This window comes from Parasteatoda tepidariorum, chromosome 7 (assembly GCF_982258835.1).
Source record: "Parasteatoda tepidariorum strain Cologne lab strain chromosome 7, Ptep-v5.0, whole genome shotgun sequence".
In the NCBI taxonomy this organism is placed as follows: domain Eukaryota; kingdom Metazoa; phylum Arthropoda; class Arachnida; order Araneae; family Theridiidae; genus Parasteatoda; species Parasteatoda tepidariorum.
This window is the reverse complement of record NC_141761.1, coordinates 94,406,400-94,423,263: the sequence shown is the minus strand read 5'-3', so window position 1 is coordinate 94,423,263 and position 16,864 is coordinate 94,406,400. Positions and strand designations below refer to the sequence as shown.

General features: G+C 30.7%; 2 protein-coding genes across 2 annotated transcripts in view; one reads left to right on the top strand and one right to left on the bottom strand.

Moving 5' to 3' along the window:
* Positions 1 to 1,555, top strand: part of LOC107443175 (uncharacterized) — a 40,716-nt gene extending 39,161 nt beyond the window's left edge. The window contains exon 14 of the mRNA XM_087168296.1: positions 1,138 to 1,555. Coding sequence (XP_087024422.1) covers positions 1,138 to 1,476 — 339 coding nt within the window. The 3' untranslated portion in view covers positions 1,477 to 1,555. The remainder of the gene's footprint in view (positions 1 to 1,137) is intronic.
* A 2,861-nt stretch (positions 1,556 to 4,416) lies between these two features.
* On the bottom strand, positions 4,417 to 4,929 carry LOC147807331 (histone-lysine N-methyltransferase SETMAR-like). The gene is made up of 2 exons (XM_087168891.1): positions 4,835 to 4,929; positions 4,417 to 4,741 (listed from the first exon to the last, which is right to left on the bottom strand). Exons 1-2 carry the CDS (start codon positions 4,927 to 4,929, stop codon positions 4,417 to 4,419), a joined length of 420 nt encoding a protein of 139 aa, XP_087025017.1.
* Between the last annotated feature and the right edge of the window lie 11,935 nt (positions 4,930 to 16,864).

The window sequence follows — 16,864 nt, the reverse complement described above, 5'->3', positions numbered from 1 at the left end:
TCATGATATTGTGTTATTATTTATGGTGGATTACCCTAAGATATTTTATTTTCTGATGTTTCACTTGTAGCAAGGGAGCAAGATAATTGGAGTTTTACTGTATTTTTTCATAATCTTTCTCTGTTATCAAACTACTTTTGGATGAAAGTCTTCTCCAAACTTTTCCAAAAAATTTAGATCTGCTCTAGTCTTACAATTCCTACCTTTAATTTCACTAGACCACCTTTTTTTTATTTTATTTTTCTAACCGGCGTTGAACAACTGACCCATTTTTGAGTTTACAACTGTCAATATTCAATTCCATAGACTTATAATATTGAATCCAATTCAGAAGACAAAGGAACTCCTAAATGAAGCATTGGGACAAACTAGCCTTCGTAAATCACTTTTTTAACCCAATATTGCATTACAAGATGAAGCCAACTACAAAAATCTCTAATGGTTAGCCTGGTGGCAGGGTAACCCATGATACATCTATCAGTGAGGATATTTTACATCAGCACTGTGGTCAGCGCAAGCCTGGAGCTGAATCAACCAGCCACAGGTGGGATTGGAATCTGGGTCACCTCATTAGAAGGTGAGCGCTATATCCCTTGAACCACCACGGTTCTTTATTTGGCATTTGATGTTTTTTTACCGCTATTATTATTTGTTAGATTTTGATAAAAAAAATCTTTTTTTTTCTTACTTAAATACTAATTTGAGATCCCTAATATGTGCACTTTTTATTACTTCATTTTCACAAGGTTTCTAAAAATATACATTTGGGGCTGTGATTGTGAGACACCCTGTTTATGAAGAGGGCACCGTTTAATGTATATTCAATTTTTTTAACAGTGTGGCCAGTTTTCTGCCTATTTGTTGTAATTTATTATTTGCAATCAAAGTAATAATTTTATTTCAGCTCTATAGTGATGCTTCAGTATATTCTAATATGAATTTCATTATCACAATACTATCGTTATCTGCTCTATCTCCTTCAACTTCCATAATTTATTTTAATATTGATTATTTTATTACAGCTAAGTAGAGATGCTCTAATATACTCTGATACAAATTTTACTACATCACCATCGATATCTGCTCTATCTCCTTCAACTTCCATAATTTATTCTAATATTAATCATTTTATTACAGCTTAATAGCAATGCTCCGGTATATTTGGATACAAGTTTCGCTACCGCAACAACATCGTTATCTGCTTTATCTCCTTCAACTTCATTTTCATCTCTTACACGGACTAACACCCAAGATACATCTGTACAATCCACCTCTGAAGATGATGTGACAAAACTGTTTGATGATATGTCATCTTTGAGTTCGTCATTTAATGACTTTTCTTCTCAAGAATCATTTGATGAGTTTGTCCCACCTAGTCAAGATATTCGTCCTGTGATAGGAGAAACTTTACGCAAACCTAAAAAGTCAAGAGCGAGTAGTACAAGAAGCAGTCTTTTATTCAATGCTGGATTTTAGCTCTGTTATTTTTATATATTTTTCCCTTTCATATTTCTAATTTGTAAATGTATTGTGGCTGTTAAATATTTTTATAGCATGTTTGTTTTTTGCTTATACATTGAACAAGTATCAAAACAATATAAATATTAGTAATTTTCTTATTGCAAAATACTCATGTATTTTATCTTAAATCAAAGAAAACAAAGAATAAGTTATTCAAGATACAGCATCTTATTTGCTGGTGTAAATAATACCGAAAACAGCAGTACTATTCAGCTTTACAAGGCTGAATTTTTATGTTGAAATGATATTTTTTATTTAATATTTCCAATTTGTAAATATGCTGAGAATATTATAATTTTATTTTTATATAATTTTTTTTTTGGGGTTGCAAGCTATTATTAAACGAACAAGTAGTAAGCAATATAAATATTAGTATGCTTCTTATTATGAAAATCTTTTTTATTTTATCTTATACCAAAGGAAGAGAGAATAAAGTATACAAGATGCAGCATTTTGTTTGCTGGTATAAGTTATACCAGAAACAGCAGTATTATACAACTTTACAATGTTGGATTTTTATATTGAAGTGATATTTTTCTATTTCCCCATATTTCCGATTTGTAATTATATTAAGAATATTATAACTTTATTTATATGTCATGTTTTTCATTACGATCTATTATAAAATGAACAAGTAATAAACAATATAAATATTAATATGCTTCTTGTTGTGAAATGCTCTTTTATTTTATCTTAAACCTAAAGAAGAGATAATAAGTTATACAAGATGCAACATTTTGTTTGCTATAAGTTATCCCAGAAACATCACTATTATATAGCTTTACAATATTGGATTTTTATTTTATTAACTATTCTCACAGTTTTATTTTTAATTTTTTTGTGTGATATTTTAAGTTTGTAAGTAGACTTGACACAGTTAGATTTTTTTATTATCATTTCACTGCAATATAATCTTTACTAAAATAACTGCCCAGTTGTTAAATATTTAAATAATTTTTTATTTTATTTTTATTGGTACTCATTTATTTAAAATAATATAAATATTTAAATAATAATATAATAAGAGTTTTGTTCTTTGTATTTATTAAATTTGTTCTAGTTATTTTTACTCTTTGTACAATTTTTATGCATTTCATTGTATTTTTCATTTGAAATTATGTTTTGGTCCTTTGTACAAATTATTATTATTTTCGGTGTTTATCTTTGTCCAGTTTATAAAAAGAAAAGATCTTTTACTGTACAGTACAGTAGAGTAGACATAAGAATATATTTACTTTTTGCAATAATAGTGTGTTTTTTTTAACTAATTTTTGTTATGAAACAAAATCCAACAATTTCAATATTTAAATGTCATTTTCTAATTATAATTCTTAATAAACCGTAATAATTTACTGATATGAATTACTTTAATGATTCAATTAGTTTTTTTTTTTTTTTAATTTTAATATGAGCAGCATCAATAATTCATAAAAAAGTGGTGTCAAAAATGCTTTTTTTTTTAATAGTAATTTTAGATCAAAAATAAAGCAACAGTATAAAATCTAGTACATTATTGTGGTATCAAACAATGATTTTATGTCCTTCTTCTAGTTTTTACTGTTAAGCATTAAATAATGAAAATTCAACAATAAGCAATAATACATATAAAAGTTAACAAATAAATAATTAATTCCTACTGGATTCTTGCTACACATATCTATTTTAATTATTACAAGTACTTTGATGATTGAAATTGCAATTGTTTAAAAGAGTAAAAAGTGGTGTTAAAATTAATTTTTATGGTGTTTAAATTTTTTTTAGCCATCTTCGTCCAGTTTAATAAAAGAAAAGATCTTTTATTGTACGGTACAGTAGAGTAGACATAAGAATCTATTTACTTTTTTTTTAATAATAGTATTTTTTTTAACCAATTTTTATTATGAAACAAACTCCAACAATTACAATTTTTCAAACATGTGATGCCTGTCGTGGGTATACAATTTCCAATCTAGCAGTGAAAACCGCATTATTCTAACTTTAATAGTTTTTGAGAAAAAAAATTCTTGAAGCTTTAATAATAGAACTTTTTCATGATTTCTCATTTTTAGAAATAGAAAATGTCATTTTATAATTTTTTCATTTTATTTACTTGATAATTAATCAACACTAAGAAAATAGATCATTTTTGAAAAATTTAAAAATTCCAAAACTCTTTTTTTCAAGCTTCCGAAAATTTTTTTGAATGAATTTTACTCTTTTCGGTAATTTTGACATATTTTTGGAAATACTTCCACTTTTCATTTTTACAAATTGTTAATTTTTCTTTTTAACAAAATGATTATCTTTCAGAAAATCCAAAAATTATATCATTTTCATCATTGGTTCAAAAATTGGCCTTGGTGCTAAAAATTGATCATAAAATAACATCGTTTTTACTCCCCAAAAATAGGTAAACATTGACTTTGTTTTTCTTTTTTTAATATTAATTTTTATTTTATTTTTTAATCTCCAGAATGTCTTGAGAAATAATATCTTTTTACTTTTTTCCTATCACTTTCCATTATTTTTCTAAATTTTTTTTAAAAATCTCGGGTTGGAGGTAAAGTTTTGTCGTATTTTAAAGACAATATTTGAATTCATTTATAAAAATATGTGTTTAATATTAATCAATTATATATGCTCCGTTATTTGTTACATCCTGTTGCCATCTTTCAGGTAACCTGTGAATTCCTCTTTTGCCGAAGTTCTCGTCCTTGGAGTTAAAATAGTCAGCAACTGCCTTAGAAACACTTTCAAAAGACTTACATTTTTTCCTGTTAGATACTTTTGCAGAGATCTGAACAGGTAATAATCAGATGGTGCAATGTCAGGTGAATACGGTGGGTGACTAAGGATTTCCCATCCTTAGCTTCCTTCAATTTTTGTAGTGTCACCATTGCAGTATGCGGGCAAACGCTAGTCGTGGTAGAACAGTATTCCTTTTTTGGACGCTAATGCTGGCCTTTTTTCTTTGATAGCTGCATTAAATTTATCCAGCTGATTGCAGTACAGATCCGCGTTGATGGTTTTTTCCCCTGTTTCAGCAACTCGTAGTACACTGGACCTTTCCTGTCCCACCACAAACAAAGCAGTTCTTTTCGTTGGTGGATACTTGGTTTTGGAACTGTTGCTGATGATGTTCCTGGTTAGCAGTAAGATTTTTTTTTTCTTAATATTCTCGTAAAGAATCCACTTTTCATCTCCAGCAACCAGTCTGTCCAAAAACGGCTCCACATTGTTTCTAATCAGATGTTATGAACACATTCTTACACAATCAGACAAATTCTTTTCTGTTAATTCATGTGGAACCCAAACACTTTGCTTTAACTCAAACCCAAGAGATTTAATGTGATCTCCAACAGTTGTATGAAGAATGCCAAACTCTTCTGCAATTTCTCGACTTGTTAAATGTGGATTATTTTCCAACATGGGTCGCAAAACATCATTATCGATTTTGGATGGTCGTCCAGATCGATCACTTTCTTTGAGGCTCAGATCCCCGGAACGAAATTTGCTAAACCATCTTTGACAAGTACGAATATTTACAGCATCTTTTCCAAATACTGCTTATAAATTTTTACATGCAACCGATGTGTTGCTTCCTTTTTGGAATTCATATAAAATGCAGTGTCGTAAATGCACTTTATCTACTGACATGTTTTTCACTTTAAATATCACAAGTAAATGATGAACGGTAAAAAAGGGCACCTTTTATATTATACAGTGCTTTATACCTGCAATTTTTAAATTTCAAGGTTCAATTATTGCTCTTTTCAGGGTGCGTACAGACTCCTTATATTCCTTAGAAACTCCTTAGATTATTGCATTGCGTAAACAAACTTACTAAGTCTGCTGATGAATTTGTTGTCCAAGCAGGGAAACTAAATGATATGACTTAGCTGTCAAAATCTAATAGTTTTAGAAAAACTTCCAAGGAAAAAAAAATGAATTGCAAGAGTTAGAAGAAAAAAATAACAGCAAATAATTTTCATTTTACATGTTACAAGCAAACTTAATAATTAACTGTGAAAGGTTTTTTTTTTTTTTTTTTTTGTATAAAATGCCTTAGATTTTCTTATGTATTCAAATTTAAAAATATAAGATTGGTAGGTTTTTATGTTAATCTGTAACATATGTACTTTAACAAGGTTTATTAAAATAGTATTTGAAACTTGAAAATGTATTTTTAACAAGATTTATTAAAATATTTGAAACTTGAAAATTTATTTTAACAAGGTTTATTAAAATATTTGAAACTCGAAAATGTATTTATTTATGTGTAAAAGTGAGAACTTTATTTATTTTTTTTGATGAAGTTTGACGAAGTCAAAATTTATTTCAAAAGGTCTAGAAAAAATATGCAAAATATACATTTTTGCAAGTCCCTTATAATAACTGCTTTTTAATTGGAAAAAAAAAATCTTTCGCCAGAAAATCTTTTCGCCTAAATTTTAAAATACAACAGCCGGATTAATGTACCGTTAAAGAAAATCAGATGGTCGGTATAGGAGACAAGAGTATTAGCGCTATGCGAACTCGGCTCACCGGCAGGCACGTGTTTTATAAATGAATACCTTTTGTCGAAGTTCAAGTCAAGAGAGCATTAAATGCCACCGTAAGCTAAAGCTTTACCATTCTATACTTGAAGAGCTCCGAAGGGATCAGGCCCGCCAGCAGAACTCTACAGCTCCAATGCCAACTAGAAATGATGCCAATTTAGTCTCTCCAATATCTGACGATAAAGTCGCTGGATCTGACGATTGTCGCAGCCAGATTTTCAAACAGGTTCTGAATCTTATCGATACTCATCCTGCACGTCATGGTCGTTTTTTGGACCTGGATAACACCATTCAAAACACCGAATCGTCTAAGTTAGACGCGCTCCTTCGAGCAGCTGATCTGGCTATGGCGTTACCTAAGAAAAATGGCCGTACAGGAGCAGAGACCCGGAAGAGCGATGGGCGCAGAAAGTTTGGTGTAAAACCCACACATAAACCAAAGTCCAATAAAAAGATGAAAAGAGAAAGGTGCCTAAATCTACAGAAACTCTACCAGAGGTCTAGAAGGAGGTGCTTTGAAGAAATTATATCTCCAACTTCATGTGACTCAATACGAGATGAGGATGGCTTTTTAAAATTTTGGAGAAATGTGTTGACAAATAAAAAGACTGGAGACTTTAATCCGCAGCCATTAATCCTTGTCGTTAATGAACCTAAAGAGATCTTTACTGAACCAATATTGACTAAGGAAATTGACCTCGACCCAATCTCCTATTCAGACGTGGATGGTGTAACTCTACAGTATCTTAAGAAACTAAAAAGACACGACATCGCCAAAATACTGAATATTTTCTTGTTGTGTGGTGACATACCGCGAAGACTTGCCGAAACTAAAACAATCTTTTCGCCCAAATTATAGAACGCAGTCGAGCCGGGTGGCGACTTTACACATTGTCGACTCCCGGGCACTTCTTTGGCACCGTATTTTGAAATTCGCCAATGTTACATTCGCCAAGTCCGGTTTCAAATTTTCTCGCGAAAATCTTCGAATATTAATTCGCGCATGTTTCACTTGCGACATACGATTTAAAAAACGCATGAGTGAACATGAGGTGTGAATAAATTTAACTGCTTTAAAAGTTTTTGTGTATTATCATTCTCTTTTTATTCGGACTTCCTGAAACACATATTTATTTCTTACTTTTTTATATCCTTTTTAGGATAAAGTTTTGTTGTGGGTGTAGGATATATGAGTAGAATATAGCTTTATAATTATTTTTATAAATTTATTGCAAATAATTTATGGTGTCTTTATCAAGCATGTGGACGCAATATTCAATAATGCAGCAGGGTTTTGTACCTTATTGTTTAGTTTTTAAAACCTTTAATTTAAGTAACTACGCAATTTATGAGTTTTCAGCATTTTCATTTTATATACGTGTAATGATGAGGAGATTGTTGCTGTCAGCTTTATACATGAATTTATTCTTTTTTACTTTTCTGACATTGATATCTATGATTAAATTTGATGTAATGATTTGTAGTGCGAATAATATTTGCTTCCAAACAATTGTACTTAGATTTGACACTTTTTTGTAAATGTTATGTCCCAAACGATAAATTCCTTCATACGTATTAGCCAACTCCACAGCTTTGGTAGCCAGGACTTAAAAATTTGTAGCAGTTAATGTGTATTTATGAGGTGAACAAAATTTTGATCAAGGAAAACTTTTTATGATTTGTAAAATAAAAATATAATGCAAACAGTAAGCATCAACTTTGACATTCTCATATCATAACTCATATCATATAAGGACAATCTGTTTATTTATTTCTGATTCATTAAAGACAAGATATTGAGTCAAATAAGAGAATCTTAACAATTTTTAAATTTAATAATTTACTTTAAATAAAGAAAGTAGTTTTAAAACAATATGGTTAAAAGGCTGAGGACTTACACTTTTCTCAAAAAAATTAATCGATGTTATGATAATAAAACAAAACTCTTGCGATCTCAGCAAAAGTAAGATTTTTATTACCAAATAAGAAACAATTATTACCATTCTGCGAGAAACAAATAAAATAAAATAGGTCATACAGTTTTCAGACACACAGACTGCATGACAATCTAAGAATAAATGTTTGAACTTTTAAAGCAAATTACATACAATAAAAGCTATTATGTGAAAAAAAATTAAAAAACAAGTTGTTACAAATGAGACTATTGTATGATTCCAGCAATTTAAAAATTCTTTTGGAATTTTAAAGACTAATGAATACTATTAAATAATAACAGAAAAGTTTTCTGTGTCTCTTTTGTCTCATTTTTGAATACAAATTATAAATTATAAACAATTACAAATACAAATTAGGAATATAAATTAAAATATACATTTCACTTTTACTGATCCTGCTTTTCTCTGAATCATTCTTATTAAAAAAGATGAATCGTGTTAAATTACGTTACATTAAGTTAGTAAATGTGTTTTCGCACTTAGGAGGAAAAAAGGCCTAATTTTAGATTGACAATAAAGGTAATAATTTTCATAGTATTTTTTCCATATCTTATTTAGAAGCCCAAAAATTGAATAAAGAAATTATAAAATATATATACCAATTGTTGAGTTATAGAATCTAATGAGCTAAATTTGTTATAAAATTATGAATAAAAAGTTACAAGATGGATAAGTTATGAAATTAATGAAGCATAGAATGAAAAGATAAATATATGTAGCAAAATATATGATAAAATTAATTAGGAAACAATTAAAACGAAGGTGAGTAATTTCAGATATATACAAATAATAGTGATAGAAGCAAGAAAAATGGAAAATATCGGAATTTTCCCTGACAAACTTAAGAAACATTAAAAAAAGTTGAGCAGCCACAACTTTAAGTTTTAATAAATATGATTTGATGTTATAAAAAATAAATTAACTATACGAAAATAGTAGTGAATATGTCATAGATTTGTTTCTTTATGTCATGGCTTTACTAAAAATATTTTTTCTCCTTGTTTTCATAATAGCACGCATTTTACAGAAAATATTTGAACAAATTTAATGAAAATATTTTCAAATTTTTTTAAGGACTCTCTTATGAAGAAAATATTGTCAATCAAAAGTTGTTCAGTATAAAATATATGCAATTTTTTTAAGATATTGTAAGCATTTTGAAGAATACATATTTTTTCCAAAATAGAAACAATTGAAAACACATGGTAAAAATGAAGGAAATAAAAATAATTATTTTTTAAACTGCGTAAATTTTTTTTAATACTTTTATCTTCAAAAATATGTACACTTAATAATGCGATGATTTATATAGGGGATTATTTTTTAAAACTTTGTTTATTAATTAAGATATTCAAAAGAAATTGATTATTCTGAAGATATAAATATTTTATTACTCCAGATTTTTATTTAATTTACAAGAATAGTTTCTATTTGAAAATTTTTTTAACCGCAATATGTATGTAATTAACTGAAATAATTGTGTGTATGTAACTTTTTCTTTATAGAAGGACGAAGTATTTTGATCTCGTTATTTGAATTTTTCTAGTCTTAAACGAGGATAAAATTTTAACTTAATTCAACAAGCAACTTTTAAAAATATCCATGAGCGCGAAGATTCGTTTATGACTTTTGCGAGTGCTGTATTGCGGCGAGCGTAGGGTTGCCTCTGAGTCAGGGTTACTAGATAAGGCGGTGAAACAGTTGACAAATAAAACCGCGGCGAGTGGAGGTGCCCGGGAGTCGACAATGTGTAAAGTCGCAGCCGGGTGAGTTCACACCGATCTGTATCTCATCAATTTGGCTCCATGTCTTCCGCAGAATAATTGCCAAGAGGCTCACCAACAAATATAATCTACAATGCGAGCAGCGGGGGTCCTTGCTTACAGATGGTATTGCACAAAACGTAGCACTTTTGGACTTTGTCCTGAGGACGGCAACAACTAAACTCAAACGAACCCACCTAGCCTCACTGAACCTAAGAGAAGCATTCAACTCTGTCAGTCAAGGTGCCTTAATATCAATCTTAAGGCACCTAAAGTTGGATCAGACATTTGTCGATTACGTCAGCAGGTTGTATGACAATGCCAACACCAGATCACCCATCTTGTGATGTTATGAAAGGTGATCCTCTGTCTAGTGTTTTTTTTTAATTTAGTGATTGATGAATTAATAATTTAAATAAAGAAATTAATCGGAATCCAATAGGATGATGTTGGGATCTCCATATCATCCCATGCTGACGATATTGCACTATTTGCTTCATCAAAGACAGGGCTACAAACTGCCTTTGACACATTACCTCAAGTCATGCAATCTTTTCGTGAATCCCAATAAGTCATTTACCCTTTCCCTTATCCCTGATGGGAAAAACAAGAAAATTAAATTACGTGAAGAAAAGTTTATAGCCGGAGGTGACCCCATGAAGTCGATAACAGCCAACGAATAGACTTTTCAATACCTAGGTTTTACTTTTTCTAAGTCTGGAATCATGGCCACTTCACCCCTCGATGAGATTGAAAGCATGCTGAATGCGATTAAAGAATCACCCCTGGAGCCTCAGCAGAAGATTTTTGGAGTTAGAAACTTTGAAATTCCACGTTTCCTCCAGAAATTGGTTTTGTCTCGGCCGCATGCTAAGACCTTAAAGAAGGCGACGTATATGTAAGAGCGTTCACGCGGCACATACTAAAACTTCCTCACGACTGCCTGAACGCCTACATACGCCCTGCAGTAAAAGACAGCGCACTTGGACTAATGTCCAATAGATTGGCTATTCCGGGAACTAGAGCCTTTAGACTTGATAGTTTATGGAAAGATCTCGGCTTTGATGCCAAAAAGTCAACCCTGATTAGTGACTATATTGAAAATCAGACTCACCTGGTCCGGAGGCTCTATACGGGTCAACACCACTCACTGGTATCGAAGATTGCCCTACATGCATCGAATGATGGAAAAGCGCTAAAGACCTCCGCATCAGTCCCTCAACAACGCTGCTGGCAATAGGTTTTTGTCAGGGAAGGATCACATATGGGTTACTAAACTGAGAATCAACGCTCTGTCCACGCTTGCAAGATCTTTACGTGGGCGAGTTGGCGTCAAGCTCTGCAGCGCAGGGTGTGACAAAAAAGAAACCCTGGGCCATATTCTTCAAGTGTGTCCCAGGACACATGGCAAAAGAGTTGCAAGGCATAACGCCATCGCTAAGTATAATAAAAGAGCAATCGAGAAGCATGACATAGAGATTCATGAAGAGCCGCTTCTCGCTGGAACCTCTGGACTTCGAAAGCCAGACGTGGTGATTGATGTCCAGGTGTTGTCAGACCATGCAGATCTTCACGAGGCGAACGCCAAAAAGGCAGAATATTATACCAACAACCTTGGGTTGCTAGAAACAATCAAAACAACGTATGATGTGGAGTGTGTGCAAGTGATAGCAGTAACCCTCAACTGGTGGGGCATTTGGACCATTGAGAGCATTAAGAACTTATTAGACCTGAATCTCATAGCAAAAAGGGATATCTCAGTCATATCAACAAGAACACTGATAGGGGACTGATAGCACTGATAGGGGGCTACTTATCGACTGTTTATAACGTCGATAAGTAGCGAGTACTCACTTGTCTTCATGCTTGAAGTACAATTTCGGAATAATGAACTTGTATACTTGGGGGCGAAATTGTCTATGAGATACTACCTATTAGTGAATACCAATTAGTCTACCGATTAGCGCCATAACATTTGTATTGGTTGTGGTGTTATATTTTTTTACTTTTGTATTATGCCTTTTCTTTCCCTTGAGATGCTCAATTTGATTTTTGTTATTGTCTATGCAATTCCAAGTTAAATACCTTGAAAAATGTTTTTTTTTTATTGTTAAAAAAACAAGCCATGCAATAGTTTATCATTCTCATGTATACACTAGATATTGACTATCAAGAGATTTGAATTATAAATTTTATATCTAATTAGCTTTTACATTTTATTCAAATAAAATCGTAAACTTGTAGATCTTGTGTACAGTAATTAATGCTGTAAAAATAAATTTACTTTGTATTGCTAAATATTATTATTATTTTGGATGAAGATATGAAAGTATGTAAGAATGCATAAAAACTCAGTTTCAATTAAAAGTATGATGCATTCGAGCAAATTTTAACTACAGTGATGAATATGTTTTCAAATTCTGAAGTTTATTTTGTATAATGAAATGTTTTTAAGTGGTATTAAAATCAACTTCACGATCACAAGTAATGGTGATTACTTTGTTTTCACTTGTAAATTTTTTTTTATTGTCTATGCGATTCCAAGTCCACCTTGAAAAATGTTTTTTATTGTTAAAAAAAACAAGCCATGCAATAGTTTATCATTATCATGTATACACTAGTACACTTAAACTTGTAAATCTTTTGTACAGTTTTTAATGTTCTAAAAATAAATTTACTGTGTATTGCTAAATATTAGCAAAAATAGTTTTATCTCATCAAGTATTTAAATACCAAGTTTTAGGAGTACTGTAAAGTAGGAGTAAAATTAGGTTACAAATGAAAGATATTTCCGTTTTTTCTATAGAAAAATGAATAAGTTATTTTTTCAACATATAGCTTAAAGACGTTTTTCATATATTTTCGCATAAGTTTGAAATATTAGTTGAAATAAATGTTTTGTTTCTAATATTGAATCTATGAAATCTCATTCCCTTTCTCCCAAATCTTACCATCTACAAATACAAAAAAAAAAACTTATTTCTTTTTGTAATACCTATACTTTTCTTGTTCAACTTTAATCTTTTAAAATAAACACTTGTGACATTACTTCAATGCATTAAGTTAATTTTTTGGCCTTTAAATAGGTTTTTCATTTAACAAAAATGTTTGAAACTCATAATTCCTATCATTCTCTCACTCATAGCGATTCAAAATGTTTTTGATCATAACATTATAATTTGGGTCGACTCATTGAACTGGTTTTAGGAGCATGTTGTGATAAAACTGAAAAATAAATTTCATTAAATTAGGATAAATTCTTCAGTACTTTAAAAAAAAGGAAGGAAAAAAAAACTGAATAAGCTAGTTAGTTAAGTGTTAAGATGAAACTGTCATTTACATTGTTTTCTAAAGACACTTTCATTAAGTTAATTTATTTTCTAAATATCTATATTAATAAGTGTTTTCATTTCCTCTAATGGGATAGTTAAAGAATATATAATTTTTTATTTATGGGTATAGAGCTTAGAAGCAACTAATGCTTATTTTCTCATTCCTTCTATCATTCCCTCATTTAGAGAGAATAACACTTTTGTAATTTATGAAGTTATGGTGTTCTAATAAGTTTCTAATTTTCTGTCATGAAATAGTTTATGTATATATAAATTGTTATATTAATCTATGGGTATTTCTATTTATGGGTATTAACTTTAAAACTAAATAGTGATATTTTTTCTCCTATAAACATTATCTCACTGCAAGAAAATGACTTTTTTTTGGGTTATATTCTAAGGTTTTTAAAGACTAATTTAAAAAAATTATTATTATTTTTTGCTTATTATTTTTTAGAACAGTTAAGGACTGAAATAAAATATATTCTTTAAAAATATTGTTTTAAACATATTTATAACTAAAATTATTATTCCATCACCATGTTATTATTCATTCTCTTTAATGAAAACTTATAATAGTTATAATATTTTTTTTTAAATATTAATTATATTTTTAATATTTTTGTATATAATAATTTTATTTATTAATGTATTTTGTAAATATTTTTTAAATATTAATGAAATTTTAATTATTTTTATTAAATATTAATTATATTTTATGAACGCCATGTTTGTCTAGAACCTTCTCCCATATCTTTTTACAAAAAGTTAGAAATTTCTAACTCACTTTTTTTTTTATCATTTTATAGAAATAACCTATTTGTAGAGAACGACCCATATTGACAAATAACTCAAAATTACAAAACTTAAGTTTATTTGTTTGACACAGAATTTTAAATGAAACATATTTTAATACTTTTTTCATTATTTTGTAAAAATGTAAGTAAATATTACATTTAGCATTTAAATAATTAATGCTTATGAATTTGGGCACATCGACCAAGGTCTATTGTACCCAAACTCTAAATCATGATTAACAAGAAAGCCTTATAGCTGAAATGAAGTTCAGGAACGTCTTGCAATTCCAAGGCCTTAATGCAATGTTGCCTTAAATGCTCAAATCTTTAAGCAGAATAGACCTCACAATCACAAAAAAGAATCACATGAAGTATCTTCTTCAGGAAGGTCAACCTCGACAAAGAGAATTAGATTCAATACCCATTATGTAGGGTACAGTGTCCATGGAGAAGACCAAAGACCTTCCTCTAACTGTTCCTGTTTAGCTGAAGGGGCTCTTTTTGGCATACACTAGGACAGTCACGATTCATCTCTTTAGCTTGTCTCTGACCATCCGAGTTGTGCCATTGCGTATGGACAATTTTGCCATAGAGCTTTAATACAGAAGCCCTGAATGACGTGGGAGAAATACCCAAGGCTTGTTCAGGGCCCCAGAAAATCGCACTAGAGCCAGCCCATGCTGCTTCATTGGCCAGCTTATTTCCAATAATGCCCATTTGTCCAGGTATCGAATATAGGTATGCCTTGTTATGAGCAGAGAGATCACGGAGGACTGAGAAGCACTCCCACACTAGTGAAATTGCACCTTGATGATCATAGAAGAGCAGCCTGACTGTCAGAACGGATGTTGATAGGCATATTTTGATATCCCCTGTCTAAGCTATCTTGCAACACAGGATAATTCCATAGACCTCAGCCTGAAAAACAGTGGCATAACTACCTAAAGGAAAGTGAAGTTTGATACCATCATTGGAGCCATAAATTCCTGCCCCTGATTGAAGATCAACCATCAGTGTACCATGTTAGACATTAGTAGTATAGGCGGCACTACAGCGTACAGCGGGGGGTCCCTATTCCTGACGTCATCACGGAAAGTCAAGGGGTGCTTATTTCTGCCCGTCTACAACCGGAAGTTGTTTATTTCTGCCCGTCTATAACCGGAAGTTGCTTATTTCTGCCCTCGTATAAACCGGAAGTTGCTTATTTCTGCCCGTATACTTATTTCTGCCCGCCTGTAGTTTTGATTTTAGTTTCGGTTTCTGTTTATTATTTAATTTATTAGCTTTTTGAGGGTGGCAACACTTATTATTTTTAATATTAGTTTTTAAGGATGGCAACACTTAGAAACTTTGTTATTTGGGGAGATATTGTATATTATGAAGTTATGATGTCATCTCTTATTACGTAACACATAAATGATATCATACTTTTACTCTAGTGGCGCCATCTATGTGAGAATTTTAGAAATAAAATAACTTTAAATCTATTTTAATATTTAAATCTGCTTTAATATTATTTATTAAATATAATTAAGGCTGAGGATCGAACTCACGCCATCAAAAAGCCTTCGTGGGTCAGTAGTTGGATATCATAACCACTGACCCACGAATGCTTGGTTAGATATGTGTTAATAAGTTAAACTTTTGTATTCTGAACACGTGTATAAATGAAAATGATTTGATAACGATATCATCCTACAGTTTCATCGATATATTTTTCACTTAACCTTTTGACAGTTATTAAATAATTATTTCTGCCCCTCTTAATGTTATTATAACTTTCTCTTGATGGCAACGGTACTGTTCATACACGTGTTAATTATAACATAATAAATACATGATATCATATTTTAACTCTAGTGGCGCCATCTGTGTGGGAATGTTAGAAATAAAATACTCTAAATCTATTTTATTATTTAATTTAAATATACTTAATGCTGAGGATTGAACTCATCATATGGTGATAAGAGATTACGATAAATAGAGGTGGCGAGAGTCAAGTTTTTCATTCATCATGGATCTTTTGAAGTTCAAACACCCCTTTACAGCTGTCCTCGCAGGTCCAACAAGTAGTGGTAAAAGTTATTTCATAAAAAATGTGATTGAAAACCAAATGATACATCCTTTTCCGAAACATGTGGTATGGTGTTATGGCGTTTATCAAAAATTATATGATGAGATGCCTAATGTTGTTTTTCAGGAAGGACTTCCATCCGATTTGAATCAATATTCAGATGCATTAATTGTGATTGATGATCTCATGAGTGAATTGGGAAATGATCCTCAATTGACGAAATTATTTACAAAATTTTCCCATCATAAATCTCTTAGCATTATTTTTGTGGTTCAAAACATTTTTCATAAAGGAAAGGAAATGAGAGAAATATCCTTAAATGCTCATTATCTTGTATTATTTAAGAATCGAAGAGATCAATCGCAAATTACACATTTAGGACGTCAATTGTACCCTCGAAAAGTTAATTTTTTTCAAGAATGTTATGCTGATGCTACATCAAAACCTTATGGTTATTTACTCATTGATTTAAAGTGTGATACAGAAGAATCTTTACGCATGCGTACTGGTATGTTTCCTGGAGATACTTATTATGTGTACCAACCTCGATAACTTCATTTCAACTGTGAATTTCAAGGAAATTAGATGACAGCTTTAACCATTGTTTTTGAAGGTTTTCAACTTTTATCAACACCTATAAATAGGACAGGCACTCGAAATTCAAATCATTTGAAAGTAAGATGTCCGTATGTAATGAGCGAACATTAGAGCTCATGAAATTGATCTCTAAAACTAAACATTGCAAGTCTCTCTTAAAAAAGTGTTCAAAAAGTGAAATAAAAACTTTGTGTGAGTGTGTATTGAATGTATTGTGTGGTAATATACCACTCACGAAATCTCAGAAAAATAAATTAGCTCCTCATAAAGAAAGTTTAAGAAAACTT

Excerpts from the sequence above, each read along its gene's own strand:
- LOC147807331 (XM_087168891.1), bottom strand. The coding sequence starts at position 4,929 with ATGTTGGAAAATAATCCACATTTAACAAGTCGAGAAATTGCAGAAGAG. Across the intron at positions 4,742-4,834 it reads GATCACATTAAATCTCTTGG|AAACAATGTGGAGCCGTTTT; the intron begins GTTTGAGTTAAA and ends ACATCTGATTAG.